Source organism: Petromyzon marinus, chromosome 19, assembly GCF_048934315.1.
Source record: "Petromyzon marinus isolate PM22_M1 ecotype Great Lakes invasive population chromosome 19, UKy_Petmar_22M1.pri1.0, whole genome shotgun sequence".
NCBI classification, from domain to species: Eukaryota; Metazoa; Chordata; class Hyperoartia; order Petromyzontiformes; family Petromyzontidae; genus Petromyzon; species Petromyzon marinus.
The window spans coordinates 2,606,688-2,624,580 of record NC_133685.1 but is presented as its reverse complement, the minus strand read 5'-3'; the positions used below and the strand labels follow the sequence as shown (position 1 = coordinate 2,624,580).

The 17,893-nt window shown below is 51.1% G+C and overlaps 1 protein-coding gene across 4 annotated transcripts in view; it reads right to left on the bottom strand.

Moving 5' to 3' along the window:
* Positions 1–17,893, bottom strand: part of LOC116943923 (serine/threonine-protein phosphatase 6 regulatory ankyrin repeat subunit C-like) — a 63,639-nt gene that overhangs the window by 26,029 nt on the left and 19,717 nt on the right. For 2 of the 4 annotated variants that reach the window (XM_032957269.2, XM_032957271.2), the window contains exons 5-15: positions 15,737–15,937; positions 12,558–12,645; positions 9,821–9,963; positions 8,823–9,035; positions 8,084–8,162; positions 7,071–7,185; positions 4,160–4,242; positions 3,272–3,335; positions 2,734–2,802; positions 1,700–1,840; positions 81–158 (exon numbers count right to left, since the gene is read on the bottom strand). In XM_032957269.2, the coding sequence (XP_032813160.1) occupies positions 81–158; positions 1,700–1,840; positions 2,734–2,802; positions 3,272–3,335; positions 4,160–4,242; positions 7,071–7,185; positions 8,084–8,162; positions 8,823–9,035; positions 9,821–9,963; positions 12,558–12,645; positions 15,737–15,937 (1,274 nt within the window). Of the gene's footprint in view, positions 1–80; positions 159–1,699; positions 1,841–2,733; positions 2,803–3,271; positions 3,336–4,159; positions 4,243–7,070; positions 7,186–8,083; positions 8,163–8,822; positions 9,036–9,820; positions 9,964–12,557; positions 12,646–12,900; positions 15,687–15,736; positions 15,938–17,893 lie in introns of those variants that run through there. The other 2 variants (XM_032957272.2, XM_032957270.2) reach the window with 2 other exon arrangements.

The window sequence follows — 17,893 nt, the reverse complement described above, 5'->3', positions numbered from 1 at the left end:
AAAGCCAGCACCGGCACAGGGATAAGCAGCGTGGGATGGGGGAGGCAGAGGCGGTGCCTCCGACAGCGACGACCACTTACATCAGCGCATCCTTCTGCAATTTGTCAAGCGAACTACCGGCTTCCTCCACGTCACAACTTTCCAACAAATTGTTCTTCCTTCACGGGGGAATGATATACAAAGGGTGACACACACACTCGACGGCACACACAGGGCACGCGGCAGAGCGCCGAGGTTCATTTTTACCGCGGGACAGTGGCGTGGCGCGCTCACGCACTGGCGGTGAGCGTCAGACGCAAGTGCAGCGAGGGGGTTGACGCGAGCGCCTGTGAAATTCTGCGCAGCTGTTTTGCGCGAACGTTTAAAACGGAGCAGAGTGCGAGTTCTGGCCGAGCGCCATTACAGGAGAGTTATAAGAGTTGCCAAAGTATTTGCGGGGGCGTTTACACGAGGGTGTCGCTTAAGCGCCGTGCGCTACTGCTGCCTGCGAGTTGAACGACAGCTGTGCGAGTGTTGCGTGCAACCGTTGAACGAGTGCTGATACAAGGCGCGCGAGAGTTTTTCTGGCAACAAAACAGGTGTTAAGATGTTAAAACACCAAAGTGAAACATTTTACAAGGAATCATGTCTGCATTAACCACAATGCTTGTGGTCAGAGTGCAAAAAAAACTGATAATATATGCATTGTCCTTGAAACGGATTGGTCCACACCAGAGACAGCTTTCTAATGAGCCTCGTCTCAAACGGTGTTAGACCAGAGGACGCCAAAAGGCGTACACAGCCCAAAGACAAAAGCCTTAACACCTATAAGAATAGGTTTCTCCCCTTTTTTCTGGCAACAAAACTGAGACCTGGTCTAACACCTGTCTTGTTGCCATAAAAAAGGGGAAAAACCTATTATCATATTTTGGTACTGGCAAAAGAGGTCCCATGATGTAGATGCTCACCCCGAGCTCTCATTACTCTGATAGTGGCATTGTCTTTGTGCTGTGTACGCCTTTTGGCGTCCTCTGGTCTCACACCGTTTGAGACGAGGCTCCAAAGAAAGCTGTCTCTGGTGTGGACCAATCAGTTTCAAGGACAATGCCAATATATTATCAGAGTTTGTGTTGTTTGCATTCTGACCACAAGCACTGGTTAATGTAGACATGATTCCTTGTAAAAGGTTCCAGTTTGGTGTTTTAACATCTTAACACCTGTTTTGTTGCCAGAATAAAAGGGAAAAACCTATTATCATATTTTTGTACTGGCAAAGGAGGTCCCATGATGTTGTACGAGTGTCGTGCGAATGTTGCTGTGCAAATGTTGCATTGGTCTTGCGACAGAGTTGCGCGGGTGTTATGCGATTATTTCACGACTGTTGATAGAGGCACCCGAGCTTTACAGCAGCGTTCATTGCACAAACATTGTAGCATTGTCGCATGGCTATTGTACGAACGTTGCACGAGTACCGAGAGTTGCCCGAGCCTTGCACGAATGCTATGCTGGCATTTAAAAAGCAAGTTACCCAATCTGGCAGTACTACGCAAGTACTGCCACAGATTGGGGCAACCCTCTAACGGCACTTTATTCATTTGCCCGAGTGTCGTGCGATTGTCGCACGGCGAGTGACGGTCGCAGCAGCTACGCAGCCTCCGCAGGAGAGCCGCGCGCGCTCGCTCCCACCCCCCCCCCCACCCCCACCGCGGTTTCACCCCACCTGGCGTCTCGGTCGGCGCCGGCGGTGTAGTGCAGCGGGCTGCACCCCCGCGCGTCCAGCTCGTTGGGCGCTGCCCCCGACAGCACCAGCTTCACCAGCGACAAGTAGTGGCAGCTGGCGGCCGCGTAGTGCAGCGCCGTCCTACGGCAAAACGACGGGCGCGGGGAGGGCGCCGGCCGATCAGGGGCGCGGGAGCGAGCCAGCGAGCGAGCGGGCGACACGACACGAATAGCAACGTCGCGACGGTATACTTCAGAAGGCGGGTCAGGCACTTGGCACGCACAACTTATTTTGCTTTGCAGATTTTGCTAAGTGCTCTCCTCCCCCTATCCGTTTCCCCTCTTCCCCAACTCCCGTCCCTTCTGTTCACTTACTTTTGTTCTTCCTCCCTCATCTTCCCGTCCCCATAAAAAATAAATCCATGCTCCCACTCGGTCCCAACTTGAGTGGGGCAGTGAGCCCAATCAACGTTTTTTTCCTCCCCTAAACCTAAACCCAGGAGCGCTGCGTTCAGGACTTTTGTCGAACTCAGATGGGCACTTTTAGAGCGGTGCCCCAACTGTTGGGCCACAACTCCCCCACAGACGCCTGTTTTTGGTGCATTAAAAAAAACATCTGGAGCAGGACTCTCCGAAACACCGAGTCTTGAGACTCAATCGAGGCTCACTAACACGGAACAGTGGGCAGTGGCTGCATGCGAGCCTGCGATCCGCGACCCGGCGGCAGGGGTTGGTAAATCCCGCAGGGATGCGCAAAACTCTCTGTGGCTTGCCGAGCTGCAAAGTGGCCAGGAGAAGGCAGTACAGCAAAAGCTGTTGGGTTGTCAACTCCCTCCCTACGATTCTCCTCCTGCACGCCCTCCCCCATCGTGCAACCCATCTCACCGCTCACGGCCGTGGCCGTTCCTCCACTCCACGGTTGTCGTACTCTACCGGTAACTTTTAAACCATATTAATATTTACAGGGAGAGGTAGAACTGGCTCTCGAAAACACGCCTCCCGGGCGTGACCCGGCACACACCAGTACCGCCGTACCTGCCATAGCGGTCCTTCTTGCCCAGGTCGGCGCCACTGGACAGCAGGAGGTTGATGCACTCGGCGTTTCTGCACATGCGCACAAAGGTGCGGCATAAGAGAGAGAGAGGGGGCCAAAATATAAACCTGGGTTGTTGGAACGGAGTGCGTGGAGGGGAGTAGAGTGAGGTGAGGGGAGAGGAAGGAGAGTGCGTGGAGGGGAGTAGAGTGAGATGAGAGGGGAGAGTGCATGGAGGGGAGTAGAGTGAGGTGAGAGTGGAGAGTGCTTGAAGGGGAGTAGAATGAGATGAGAGGGGAGAGTGCGTGGAGGGGAGTAGAGTGAGATGAGGGGAGAGTGCGTGGAGGGGAGTAGAGTGAGATGAGAGGGGGGAGTGCGTGGAGGGGAGTAGAGCAAGATGAGGGGAGAGGTAGGAGAGTGCATGGAGGGGAGTAGTGCGAGGTGAGAGGTAGGTAGAGGTGAGTCCGTGGAAGGGCTTGCGGATGGTGAGTGCAATCGTGAAATCGATCACAGATTGACGTTTGGCGTTGCGTTCTTTACCCGCCGGCTGCGGCAGCGTGCAGACAGGTTCGCCCAAACTCATCCACAGCGTCCACGTCAAAGCCTGGGCCGGGTTTGGGACGGAAAAACGGATTAGCGGCAACTCAAGGATGCATACGTTCATGTCGAGGTTGTCGAGTAAGCCAGTGGGGACGCATTCAGCAGTCACCGAATGAATTTCCGAAATGCTGCTGGCGAATGAAGCGAGGAGTTGCGTTAGCATGCCGTCCGTGGTTTGAGAAGACTCGTGTGTTAACTGAAGTGCGGACCCACTAAAGTTAGTTACTGAAACGGCCGGCAGGCTCCACAAGCTCATAGCTTTGCGCCAACAGAACGGAGCGAATACTAAATGTATCAAACTACTATCACTATCATTAGAAATCTGGCAGAGTGCAGACAATGCCGTGGTGTAGACAGCGCCGTGGTGCGGACACCAATATGTTGGGGCGTGAAATTCACGTTAAATTAATCTGTTGCTTGACCTCTGCAATCCACCCCCACTACACACCTCTGTTCACCCACCAAGATAAATGGGCACATCACACCATTACACCCCGCTGCTGTACTTCATTTGATTTAATTTGCCTCGTGTCTTTGGTGGCCTGGGTCCCTCTTGCAAATAGTTTTACTATCCTGGCCTCTTGAGTTCTCATCTTGTTCAACAAAGTAAACTCAAACCCTCTAACAATGCTCTATGCAACTCCCTCTCCACTGGAGGCCCTGCCACCAGCAGCACCACCAGCAACGGCATGAACAAGCAATTACAGGACCCCGCCTTTACCTGGCCAGGGCTCGACAAGGAAACGTTCCCCAACCTTTGCGTTAAAGTGAGGAGCCCCCCCCTCTCCCACCTCCCCATCCCGCCACGAGTGAGTGGAGAGCACTCACCCGGCGTGAGGAGCTTGCGGCAGCAGTCGGAGAAACCGCTCAGCGCCGCCAGGTGCAGCGGAAACATCCCGTGGCTGCCCCTCCTGCGCTCCGGAGCGGCACGGGCGGAGAGAATATGACATTGGCAAGATGAAAAAAAATATATATCCTAAGAGGTTTTACCCTTTCTGGCAATAAACCGGTGTTCAGATATTCAAACACCAAACATGACGTCTTCATTATAAACCACACGTACTTGTGGAAAAAAATTGCTCCGATGACATATGCATTGGCTTTTGATTGGCCTACACCAGAGACAGCCTTCTTTCTGGCATTGTCTCACCACCGGTGTTAGACCAGGGAACAACCAACAGCACGAAGGCAATGGCAAACATTGGCAGCGACGTCCGGTTGTGTGACGCCCAATGGGACGGTCCCAGCGACGCGAGCGTCAATTCAAGCCGAAGCCACAATCGCCCGTCGCGTGTCGCCCACACGAGTTTGGCACGCGGTTGGCGAAGCGCGCACACGCCCGTGAGCCAGCGCTGTTGGAGGCAAGGGTTGGTCGATCACGTAGAGATTCGTGAAATTCACAAAGCCCGTCAGCTAGAATGCACGGCGGTCATCGGGAGGTGGCCGGGCAGTAACTGGGCTCAAAGGAACCCATCTGTGCAAGGAGTGCAAGTGTTAGCCCCCTCGTCATTTCTCTGGGCAATGCGGTTTCTTGCCACGTGAAAAATACTCGGCAGGAAATGATTTTCCCCTCTCCCAAATGGACAAATGGTCACGATATTTCCCAGTGAACAATTTTACTCAAACCATAAAAATTGTATGTGAATTATAATGACAGAAGCTTCCGAAATTACGATTCAGGATCACGAATTCAATTCGAGAATCTTTTTTTTACGCACACTGGTTGAATGTAGCACCTCTAGTGGCTGCAGGGAGCACGTTAACCAATAACTTGCAATTCCCTGGACACCGTAATCCCTCGTTTAACGTGATAGATGCTTCACTGAAAAGTTCCACCTTTAGCGAGGAATTAGTGCATTGAATCACGTTTGCACTAGAGTATAATTTCAACCTGCAGCCATCTCGTGGCGGGGACAAACAACCGAGATGACGTTACGCCACCACGTTACCGCATCATTCCGCGTACTGCGTCGCACCGCTCAGCCGCGGCAGCTCAAGAAAGTAGTTCGTCGTCGACCGCTCAGAGACCGCGTGATACCGGTGTGCGCATTCCCCGTCGTGCGAAAAGCATTCCCAAGTAGAAGAACCGTGAAATAGGGAAAAGGGGTTTGATGAACATGCGTAAAAATCGCTGATCCACAGGCACCGTGACACGCTGACAAAACTGCTTAAAATAATCTATTGGGCCAAACATGCCAATGCTGGAACCGTCCTGAAAAATCCTTGTGACTGCATAAATAACAAATGACACTATTATATTGAATTTTGCACCGGATGGTAAAAACAACCAAAGTGCTCGTGGTTGTCCTTCGTGAGTGGAACAGAATGTTCCTTACTCGTTCGTAAAAGACACAGACTAAAAACTTTTTTTTTATCAACTTCGTCAAAAAACCAACCCCGGGGAAGGAAAACATCACTCGGCATTTAACCATCATTCTCCCAAGTAAACGAGTCAGATTCCCTGCACGATTATCTCTTTTGCAAGGAAGTTCTGGATATCCTGTTATTTTGTTAAAAAATAACTCTTCGCTTGAATGAAAGGTAAAAGACACAGCGCCCTGCAAAATTTCCTGCTCACGCCACTGCTGGTAGAAGGTCCCCCTCAACTGGAGGTCGTAGCTCTAGGGAGCCCGTCGAGAGGCTATGCTTCCCACACGGGTCAACCGTCTTGGAAGAGGCGCGGGTACCCACCCTCTACGGCACAACACACGACCGGCCATGGTGCGCGCCCCCTCCCCCGTCCCCATTTAAACTGCCGGGTGGACAGAGACCTCCGGGGGGATTTGAATCAGAAACGGGCACACAGCGACGCCCCAGCTAGCCGACATGAAACCATCTGTATTCTTAGTTCTTTCGGTAAAGTCACGTTGAAGGGAAACAACAAAATAATAAAATAATATATATTTTATTATTTTGAAGGGAAACATCAAAAAAATAAAATAATATATTTTATTATTTTGTTGTTTCCCTTCAACGTGACTTTAGCGAAAGAACTAAGAATATGAATTACTGCAGTCATGAAAGCTTTAAATCAAAAATGAAACCATCTGTCGCGAGAACATCCGAGCCGAGTCAGCGCGGGACACTCGCTGTACGCGTGGTTCTCCACTGGCCGTTTGGCGAGCCGGAAACCAAAACCGTGCTGTGCTGCTGGCTTCGCGTAAACGTCTGAAGCCGACTCGGGGCCAAGCAGGGCCAGGCACAGTGCTAATCGCCACCTTCATTACGTGACATCATCTTATCTTATTTAAATTCATATCATGCCTTGACAATGGCGCCGAACAAAGAAGTATCTATTTGTACAGCAGACTTGTGATGAGATGAGTTGAAGAGGATGGTGGTACATAATGAATATGATTATGCGTGGAAATAAACGATGGTGAAAGCGACAAAAAGTGGTTAATGATGAGTGAGTGTGGTGAATGGGTAGGACAGTTGGGAAAGGGGACAGTGTTAATGATGGGGGAGGGAAGGGAAAGAGGAGTGTGCTTAAGCGAGGGAAAACAAGCGAGTTTTAAAGGAAGAACGAAAAGTGGACAGTGAAGCTGATTGTTTGACATTTTGTGGCAGTTTGTCCCTACACACTTCTCGACTCGTTCATGCCGCATGATGTCCTTGGCACGGCTCTGCTTCTACAATGGAAAAACAATGCTGGCGCCTACCGAGCCACAACAGGCTTGCTCAGCACGGCCCCGGTGCGGCTCGGTTGTGCAAGTGGAAAGTTAAAAGTGGCACTGGCCTGGCAGCATCGGCGCCGTTGGAGATGAGGGTGTTGATGAGCAGCTCGTGGCCATAGCGTGCGGCGATGTGCAGCGGCGTGTTCCCCTCCTTGTCCCCGCAGTCGATCTCACCACCTGGGCAGACGAGCGGACGCAGAGACGCGAAAAGCACCGTTACTCCAACGCGTGGGAGCAGCATCGCTTCACAAGAAGCAGAACCCATACGGAAGCCTCTCGCAAAACAGTGTGACCCGTGCGTCAAGAGAACGGCCGCAGAAGAGATTTTTAACAGGACCTCTCTTTAAAAATGCCTCGGGCGGACTCTTTTAGCCTTTCTTTGGTGATGCTGCGTTGGCAGCGGTGCGCAAGTAACAATTAACAAATTAATAAGTACTGAAGACGGACACTTGTGTTGCGACCGAAACGTCGCGTTTTCTTTTATTATTTTTTCTATATACGCGACTTGACCGAAAGAACCACAGAGTATGGATTCCTGCAGTCGAGAACGCTTCAAATCAAATTAATAAGTGTGCTTTGATGAAGGGCCCTTTGCCCAGAACATCGTATATTTATTTAATTTTATTTTAAGGCCACAGTGTTATTGACAAATGCGTCGACTTTAATTACCTTTTACGCAGCACAGGGTGCATTTTCCCATACACCCAACTGAGAAACCGCTTGTCGCACGACAATTAAAAAACAAGTTTTTAATCTTCGCCGCCGGAATTTAGGCACAAGTGTGAAAAAAAGAGCCATCTATATATAACAAAAATACGTGGTCGTTTGTTTTTGTAGTCATTGGCGAGCAGCAACGAGACCACAGACTGGCTGCCGTTGAGAACCCGGCGCAAATTGGGAGCAACCGCAACCCAGACTCAAACCCAGGTACACAGCGGTGTTTGGGCTCAGTGCTCGGAGCCATGAGCCACCCAGCCACCTCGAGTGACACGTGATGTAAACACTAGAGAAATCGCTGTGGATTTACATGCCGTGAAATTGTAATACAGTACACGGTTTTTTTATATAAACACACCGTTCTGAATCAGAGTCTGTGATCTTGTGAATCGTCCATGAATTGCGGTCATGTGCAGTGGGCTCTTCCCATCGTAGCTCTGAAAGAACAAAGCACACACACACACCATTGATAAAACGCATCTCACACACACACACAACATAGTTACAACTCGCATCACATACACAAAACACACAGAAAAAACAGTGACCACACACATCACATAGACTATAAAGACCGCTCACATCACATACAAAACACGCAATTACAGCACATATGCACAGGAAGCAAATACAAAGGTTCCCCGTATAGCCTTAATAGACTGTTGGGACAAGTGCTGTTAGCGAGCACCTATGAAGGCCGGCACGGTACACGAGGGGATGGGTGGCCAACACGATGCCCGACCACCTTTGTCTCCGCAGTAGCGATGCTTTTACCGGCCGCGCGAGGTACTCATTTGAGGCAGCGCGGTAACCCGCTACGCCACCGCTCCCCAAAAAACGAGTGTGCCGACCACGTGCCACGCACGCACGCAGCACGCCACGTGACCCAAGACCGATTCCACACGACGATGAGCCACTTCGTCGAGCAATCATTTGCGATAGCCGGGTCGCTTCTGAAAAAGATCTACGTAGCTCAGAAGGCCTTACCTGGAAAGATACATAATTGTTAAGTTTTGGACCGATTCAAGGCAACGGGCCGACATCGCTGGCAAGGGTGCCGCGATCGGCGGCGTGGAGCTGCTGCGCTGGCGCCTTGCCTGCGCGTTCACGTCGGCGTGGTGGTTGACCAGCAGCTCCAGGCAGATGGCGCCGTGCGTGGATGCGGCGGCGAAGTGAAGCGCGGTGAAGCCCCGCTCGTTGCGGTGGCCGGCGTCGGCGCCGGCGTCCAGCAGCTCGCTCACGACGGCGTCCTGCCCGTTGTGGCACGCCACGTGCAGCGCCGTGTTGCCGAAGCCGTTGAACTCGTTCATCTGCAAGCGCGCAGATGAACGATTTAAAAAAAAACGAAGAAACGCACGCGACAAAGGGACGGTGGCACAGAAAACCACGTATGTACTTTTCCCGTATGCTCAGAATATCGTGTGCGTGTTTTCGCTACAACGCGGTTTTTCCATTAAGGAACACTTTTCGTACAACGCTGAACACGCGCACCGTTATAGCGCGGAACGTGCACCGTTATAGCGCGGTTTGCGAGCGGTCGACGACGAACTACTTTCTTGAGCTGCATGGCCGAGTGGTACAACACAGTACGTAGAATGATACAGTAATGTGGCGGCGTACCCTCAGATATTAGTCCCGCCATCTTACAGTGTGTCCGTATTTCATATCTCGCCAAACATTATTTATGGAGAAATATTTTTCGCTTCACGCGGAACTTTTCAGGAACGCATCTCCTGCGTTAAACGAGGACTGACTGCACATACACACGCCGTGACTGTAACGAACGGTTTGGAGCACTCGACTTGCAATGCAGAGGTCGCCGATCGTATTGATCTCCCGGTGCCGCAGTCAAAACGACAGGAGAGTTCCTGGATTTCAGTCAGTGCAGGTCGTGTGTGGTGGGGTAAAGCATGGATACTCCCCACTTCTTTTAAGAGCAAAAATACCCTCCGAGAAGGGGCTGTCGAGAGCTCCCACCGAATGGGGGCGGGGCCTTCCGCCTGCCAGCAGTGGCGCGAGCGAGCAATTACGGGGCTGCGTCGTTATCCGCGCCTTAACGAATCCAGGGCGCGCGTGCGGCGGTGGGGATACGCACTTCCGCTTTGAGACTCAGCAGCAGCCTCACGACGGTGACGTGTCCGCTGGCAGCGGCGGCGTGCAGTGGGGTGTAGCCCTTCTTGTCTTTCCAGTTCACGTCCGCGCCGTTGCTCAGCAGCATCTTCACCACCTCCGTGTGGCCTGGAATGAGTAAAAAAAACACAACACCACCCAGCGGTCGGCATTGGTGCCGGTCGACACCAAACACGGGAAAAAAAAATACCTCTGCGCGGCACGACTGAGAGGGAGGATTTTTGGCAAACGCCCGAGGCCGCCGTTGATTTAGTCGGCCAGCTCTTATTTTAGTCGTAGTCTGGTCGACGACTACAAGTGGAATTTAGCAGTCTCATCCACTGGATTTCATCGGAGTCATTCTCTTAGTCCGGTCAATTAAATCAGTCAAACGTTTAGTTTCTGTGATGCAAAAACGTTTAGCAGCCAACCGTGCCAATCGCACCTCCGATTAGCACGGTTGGCTAAGTACGGTGCAAAAGAAGTTCAACATACATACACACATAGAAGGGGAAATATGATAGACAGTCTCGGTGTAGGCTTTCTAGAGGCAAGGTTAGTAGAGGACGGAGGGGTTTGTGATATCCACTGGGCTGCTGCCAGGTAGTCCGGAGGGGGCAGCATAGCAAGTTTGTTCTTAAATTCATCCTTGTCCAGAGTTTGCATGGGTTTCCTCCAGGTGCCTACGTCTGACTACCTCAGTAAGACTTTCACAAATAATTATAATTACATTGTGAGATGACCAAGAAGATTAATGCAATAGGGATAGTTATCCATTTATCCGAAAGACCAAGTTGACATTAATTTACAAAGGCATGAGATTTAGGCTGTCACTCACCCCTGATGTCAGCCGTGGTCTGAGTTCAAACTAAGGTCGCCGGGATGATGGAGCAGTGTGCAAACTGGTGCCGCCACCCATCAAATCGATAAATTCAGCGCACTCAAAACATCACTGAGATCGCTCTACCCCCCATGTTTCAATGGCCACAAAAACTTTTGCAGCTCAGATTTTTTTTTAAAAAAGCTAATTTTTAAACCCACATCAGTGGATTTTTTATGTGCACTGATGTAAGGAATGAGGTCATGCTGTCACGGGGTTACCGCAGCAGATTCCAAAATAAAGGCACGAATGAGCGCTTTCTAGCGGCGTCCGCCAGGGTTTTCTCTTCACGACTGAGGGTCAAAGCGCTCTGACCAGACACCGACGGGAGAAATGAAGACCTCAATGTTCAGCCAAGCGTTCGTGCAGATTGTGCAACAGTGGACCACTCAATGTCAAAAACAACACGCTCATTGCAACACTGTAATCTAGAAGCGATGAAAAGACAAAGCTCCCCAGTATAGCCTACAGACTGCTGGGGCAAGTGCTGTTAGTGGAATGCCTATGAAGGCCGGCACAGTGGTGTGGACAGCACTAGGCTCAACTGCCTTTCGTCTCCCCAATGCTGTTGTTAACACACCGCACCAGGTACTAATTTAAGACCGAGTAGACCCTAAGGGAGGGCCACGATGGGTTCAGCAGATATTCATCACCGATGTTCGCCATGAGTGGGAATCGAACTTGGGTTGCCAGGTTCGCAGCGCAGCGAGTCAACCACGGCGCCACCGATCCACACGACGCAAACTCCGGTTCACTTAAACGCCGGTCATCCTTGCAGTGCTTTCAGGTGTGCTTCTGAGGCCTTCTGGAATGCTCTTCCTTCCCATACTAGGAAGCCACTAGAGCTATGCACTTCTAAATATAGATTTAAAACTAATTTCTTTAGAACTGCCTTTTTGTGTTTAGTTTGTTGTCCTTCCTCCGCAACTCCGATAAGCATGGTTGGCTACGTACGGTGTGAAAGAAGTTCACCATACATACATACGTGCAAAAAGAACACTAACCTCGAACGCATCATACCCGCACGCATTGTATTCCGTCCACCGTGCATTCGTAACATGTACGCTAAGACGCACGCGCAATGTGAGAAACAGCACAGGCCAAAAGCAGTCGCAGCTGTCTTTCCAAAATAGTGCTGCCCCCCTCTCACAGTCGAACAATGCAGCCTTTGTCACGTGTTCTAAAGAAGCTTGTCTGTTAATTAAAAATAAATTAAATTTTTTTGTTGCGGATCACAGACCCAAAGACCCAGCATGTCAAGCTGCCAGCTACAAAAAGCACCGCTGAAAGTGCAATACATATAACTCAAGAGTGGTTGTCCTATGGATAAACTTGCCCCTGCCATAGGAATGTGGATTTTCCATCACTGGCTCATGGTTATCAGAAGATGAGCACTGCACATAAATGCTCCAAATCACTTCACACTTTTTAATAGATAAGAGTTAATACATTGTTTTAATTGCGCATACTCGTGAGAACGAGGTGAAAGAGACGTTGGGAGGGAATCCCGAAGACGAGTAGTAATAGGGAAAGAATCAGAGAGAGGAAAGTTGCAACCTGTGGTGTACTGAGTTGGGGAGTGTATGAACAAGTGGGTGATTGAGTGGGTGGGTGAGTGTGTTGTTGTGACCTGGCGGTTGAACACAGAGTGGTGGATGAGATGCAAAACAGCAAGTCCCGGTCTCCCGAATCCTCAGCGTGGGTGGAGTTAATCAACGAGTGAAGTTACACGGGAACAGCAAACGTGGCAGTCGCAATACAAGAGTGATATGGAGGCGACCAACAGTGAATGGAGGAGGGGGAACGCAACCCGAACGGCACAGCCGCACGGGCGATCGCTCACCCATGTAGCCGGCCCAGTGCACGGCTCTCCGCTCCCTCTTGTCCATCGCATTCACGTTGGCGCCCTTGGAGATCAGCAAGTTCACCATCTTGGGGACAAACGCGTCGGCAAACATAGTACGGGACAGACAGGGCAGCACGACAAAGCATCAGGACACAGAGATGCAAGTGCAGTTACAAGGGGATACAGGGGGGAACAACAGGCAATATATTACATATATAAGGAGATACAAGGAAGTACAGGATGCTGACAGAGAAAAAGGGCAGTATTGGGCAGTACAGGATGTTTACAGAGATACAGAGATGCAGATATCGGATAGTACGAGGCAGTACAGGATACTCACAGAGTTACATGGCCGTACAGGATGCTTACGGAGATGCAGGGAAATACAAGGAGATACAACAGTTGAGTACAAGGCAGTAGAGGGCAGGACAGGGAGGGGCAGAGAAAACTGACGGTATGGAAAAGACGAGCACAACATGTACAGGCCGAGTCAAAGTAAGGAATGAAAAATGAGAAGCAAGAGTCTGTTAAGACAATGGGAAACACTTGATATTTTTGTTGGCCGACCTCCAAATGGCTAAAAATACCAGACAACTTATATACTCAGCCTCTCCTTCTACGCGGATGCCAACGCAGTCTCCAAGGATTTTGCATTCAAAGATGACCTTCTTATTAAGGCGGTCGCTGTAACTCCGGCGAGAATAGGAACCGCTGATGTTGCAAAAAATGGACTCGACTTTGAGCCCATCAACAGTGTAAAGCCAGTTTGCGGTGTTTGAGATGGTTTGTGGTGGTTGATGACACGATAATAGCAGCTTGTGTAAAGGAGCGTGATGGATCGTTGTTTTGCGAGACCACTACCCACGCAAGAGCATTAGGGATGGTGAGAGAGTGGGAAGGCCTTCAACCAGCAGTTGAGAGATTATTGCTTGTGGGTAATGGAGGTCGAGACGGCTTGCGGTGGTTTATCAAGTGATGAAATCACCGCGTGTGCAGAATAAAGATGAATCGTTGCTTTTACAATGTAAGCAAACCCCACGCCAGCCCGCGAGTGATGGCGATGCTTTGGGGAGTTCTTAATGCAGCAGTGGACAGATCAAGGCCGACGGTGACAGCTGTAAAAGCAGCTTCTGCCGACACACGAAACAGGCCCTCAATGTTTCCAGCGCCCATGGGTTTGGAAGCAGCGCCGTCCATCAGGCGGCAGTGGGTGCCATGGTCTCGTGGTGGAGCGCTTGCTGCTCGTTTGAGGTTCGAGCCCAGCGGCCACCCTGGTTAACACCGCGGGGTGTATTAACCACAAAACACTACGGTCCCATCTGCTTCAAGGTGATGAACGGCAAAGATTCCGTGACGCGATTCAAAAAGATGAGGTCAACGCGAGCATGGTATAACGATATAAAATCTGCAACATTTGAGAAATGACGTTGCAAATTAGATGGGCAAAGCCTTCGTAACAATGGCGCTCTCTACTAGCGGACTATATTTGTCTGTGAAAATGTGCGCCTCCGTGACTTGCCTTGCACTATAAGAACGGAGCGAATAGCCATCGCGCTACTTATGAATTAGAATTATCGAGGCTGTCCCTACGTTCACAGGCACAGGCAGGCATCTACATGGCCAGCTAACCTGGTGGACCCCCTTGGGGGAGGGGGGGGGGGCTTCACCCCCCTTGGGGGGGGGGTTAGGCAGCGGCAGTAACCAGCAACTACATTACCATGGCGACCGATCGCGGACGAGTCCACAAGAGCGGGCCATGGAAAATTTGCATCTTAATTGAAAACCCGCTGCGTAATGAAGCACGCATCTCAAAAGGCACCTACAGAGGGAAAGACACCAACCGGTCAATTACAATCAATTTACGCCATCACACCGTCAAAACGGCGGCGCGAAGCGTCGCGAGCGTTGACGTATGAACTAAACTCGAATCCGCGAGGAAAAAGCAGCAGCTGCGCAACACGGTAACGTTCATGGCAGAAACCCGAGCCAGATCGATATCCTAACCAGCCACACGCATTGATTGCATTTTTTTCAGCTTTTATTATTTTTCTCTCTCTCTCTCTCTCTCCTAATTTATCTGTCAGTGCTGTTAGTGCACGCCTCGGTAAGTCCCGCTTGTGTGTGCCACACAGGCACGCACACACGCACATCGCTGTCCTGCGTGACCTGGCGATACGTTGGGAGGTACAAATATGAGCTGGAAGGTGCATAGAGGTGCTAGGCGGTGAGGAAAGGTGCAGAAATGTACTTAATGGATGATGGGAGTCACTTGGTGGTACAAGCCGGTGCTGTATGGTGTAGAGGCAAATGGTTGATTTACATACGTGGTTGAACAAGACTGCACAGAATTCGACAGGGATGAAGAGCGGGTGGTGCAAGGGAAAGAGGAGAGAAATTGATATGCATGACATTAGCGGGCAAGTACGCACAGATGCAAGGTGGTGCAAAAAGGAACATCCGTGAAAAAGAGCTTCATAGCTCATTGGATTCTTCCAGGATAAATAAAGACCCTGAGAGATTCCGAGTATGACACACAACAGCACATGGCAAGGCAGAAATGTAACGGAAGTTACCATTAGTACAGAGCAACGCAAGCTGGCGAAGGGAGAATTGGCGGTACAGAAAGCGAAGAGGGGTGCGGTACAGGGCAGCACATCACCATACGGAGTGCCACACGGGCAGCAATAGAAATCACAGGGAGACACAGGAGCTACAGGGGGTACAGAGCAGAGCACGGAGATTCTGGGCAGTTTAGGGGGCGGCACAGGGGGATAAACAGGGTGGTGCATATTAGTAACAGAGGGCACAAGAAAGGCATGACTTTTGCAAGGCAACACAAAATGGGCATGGTGGTGAACAGAGGTCACGGGGGCAGCACGGAGTTGGGAGGTGGTGGCATACCCCTTATCATTGCCTACTTTATTACAGACCAATTCAGACCTTATTGATCACCCCGTGCACTTATACATCTCAACCTTCATCCTACAAAGGCCCATCACAAGGGAGAAACACAAATAGACAAAAAATAATATATTGTTTGGTCCGTATTGAAACGGCTGTACACCACATGGACCTGAAAACTAAATTTCCCTGCACAAGGAAACAGTGAAACCGTATAGTTTGACAAGTATGAGGTGGTGGTGGTGGTGGTGCGCGCGAGCGCACGCGAGGCCGACCTCCAGGTTCCCGTTGAACGCCGCATGGTGCAGCGCGGTGCGGCCGGCCCTGTCCGACACGTTGACGTTGCTCAGCAGCGGGATGAGCGCGTCGGCGCACTTGATGGCGCGGTTGGCGGAGGCGACGTGCAGCGGCGTCTGCCAGTTCTTGTCGCGCGCGTTCACGTCCGCCGCGTGCCGCAGCAGCATCTGGACGGCCGCCTGCGACCGAGCGTCCGTTAGTTGGTCGAGCGGATTTTCGGCCGGAACATTTTCCTCCTGCTTATCGACGCACTATTTGTTGTCCTTCCCCTACACCCCAGATTAGCATGGTTGGCTACGTACTGTGTGAAAGAGGTTCAACATTCATATACATACTATCCGTTATGAGGACCCATATCGAACAGAGGTCTGGCAGCTCTCACCAGCATTGGTTCAAGCAATCTCCGGACTCTGCTGATGAGACAGTGAATGTCGAAACCGGTTCAGAGTTTTTGCTTGTGTTGAGGCAAAGCACGTCCAGAAGGCCGTGCAGCTGATGGGATATGTAAAAAAACCCTGTATTGTTTTATGTAGAGGGACAGATAAGTGAAGGAGGCGTATTATCTGCTTGGTATTTTCATTATCCGGCTTCCACGGTTTCCTTCCACGTGTAGCCACTCATTGACAGTGTGGCTAAAATTTGCGAAACTCCCAAACCCATTGGGCTGCGAGGTGCTTAGGATATGACAGTTCAGTACGGCGACTTCTCAAATGTCTCTGTGCAGAGTTTGCATGGGTTCTCTCCGGGCACTCGAAGATTCCTGAGCAATGAGAAAATGCCGCATTGGGATGCTTAGCCACAGATCCCAATGCAGTGGGTAAACGGCAAAGGTGCAGAAATGCAACTGCTTGCTCACGCCACTGGTGGCGGAAGGGCTTCCACTCGAGGGCCCTCTGGAGAGTCTCTCCAGAGGGCCAACTCTTCCACACTTGCCGGCCATCGTTGCAGTAATGGGAGTACTCGCACTGCTCCCCAACCGCACGAGACCTGCTGATCGAGACCGTTTGTACCGGGCGGAGAGAGGTGGGTGAGAGGGGTGGGTTTTAGAAACCTGCACTCTTGTTTTAGCTCGCCGCGCCAGGAGATCGAGTCAAACCTGCGGACTCCAGAACGCCAAGTCCAGTGTTGCGAAACAAGAGAAAAGAAACCCTATTTTTTATTTTACCAGGTAAGGCCCCACTGAAGTGGCTTATCACGTGGAAATTTTATAGCAGCCAAATACTCCATGCGCATGTTTCTACACGTGGGAGGGAAACACCGGAGGGCCATGAAAAAAATCCACCACGACCATGGGGAGAACTTGCAAACTCCAAATACAGCAGCAGGCGTCGTCAGGGTCGGGATCAAACCCACGACCTCCAATGTACCAGGCGTGCTGGATAACATCTGGCCACGGCGGCGCCCCACGACACCCCCGGGCGCGCGAGTTTAATGACGGACGCCTGGACAGCTTCCCCGCGAGACGGCATCAGTGAATTAAATACCGCGCTTGAGCACGCGGCGCACGCCGCCCCAGTTCGCTGCCCCGTGACGGCGTCCGTTCCGAGTGCTTCTCACTCGCCCGCTTACTCGCTCGGTTGGTCGCGTGCTATTTTACATTTTAATCTATCTCTGCGTTTGCTTCCCCGAGGCGTCCAGGCAAAAGAGCGGGCGGTGTTTGCGTCCGTCTGTTTGGTGTGGGTCAATGTTGATCTTGACACGGCCCCTCGATTTTAAAAAGACGCCAAACCTCAACTCCAAGCTCACTCGCCCCCGGGCGCGAGAGTTTAATGACGGAAGCCCGATTCTCATCGGTACCGCTGAGAGTGGCTCTAATGTGGCGCTCTTCATGCACAGCACCCCTGCCCAAGAATAAGCCAACTCAAATAAATGTGACTTTAATATTTAATTTTAGAACACTTTTGAGTGTGCCAGCAGCATTCCTGATATGACCCGAGACGGACCGAGTTCGAGAGGCAGGGGAACCAAGCAACCAAAGGCTCACGGCCCCTCCTTATTTTGTATGTTTCTATTGTGAACTTCTTTTGCACTGGAAATGGGTAGCCATGCTTATCTGGTGCCGGGGAAGGACAACATTTTAGGCGACTGTTAGGACCCGTATGCAGTCAAGGTTGCGTACAGGTGGGATAAAGTGT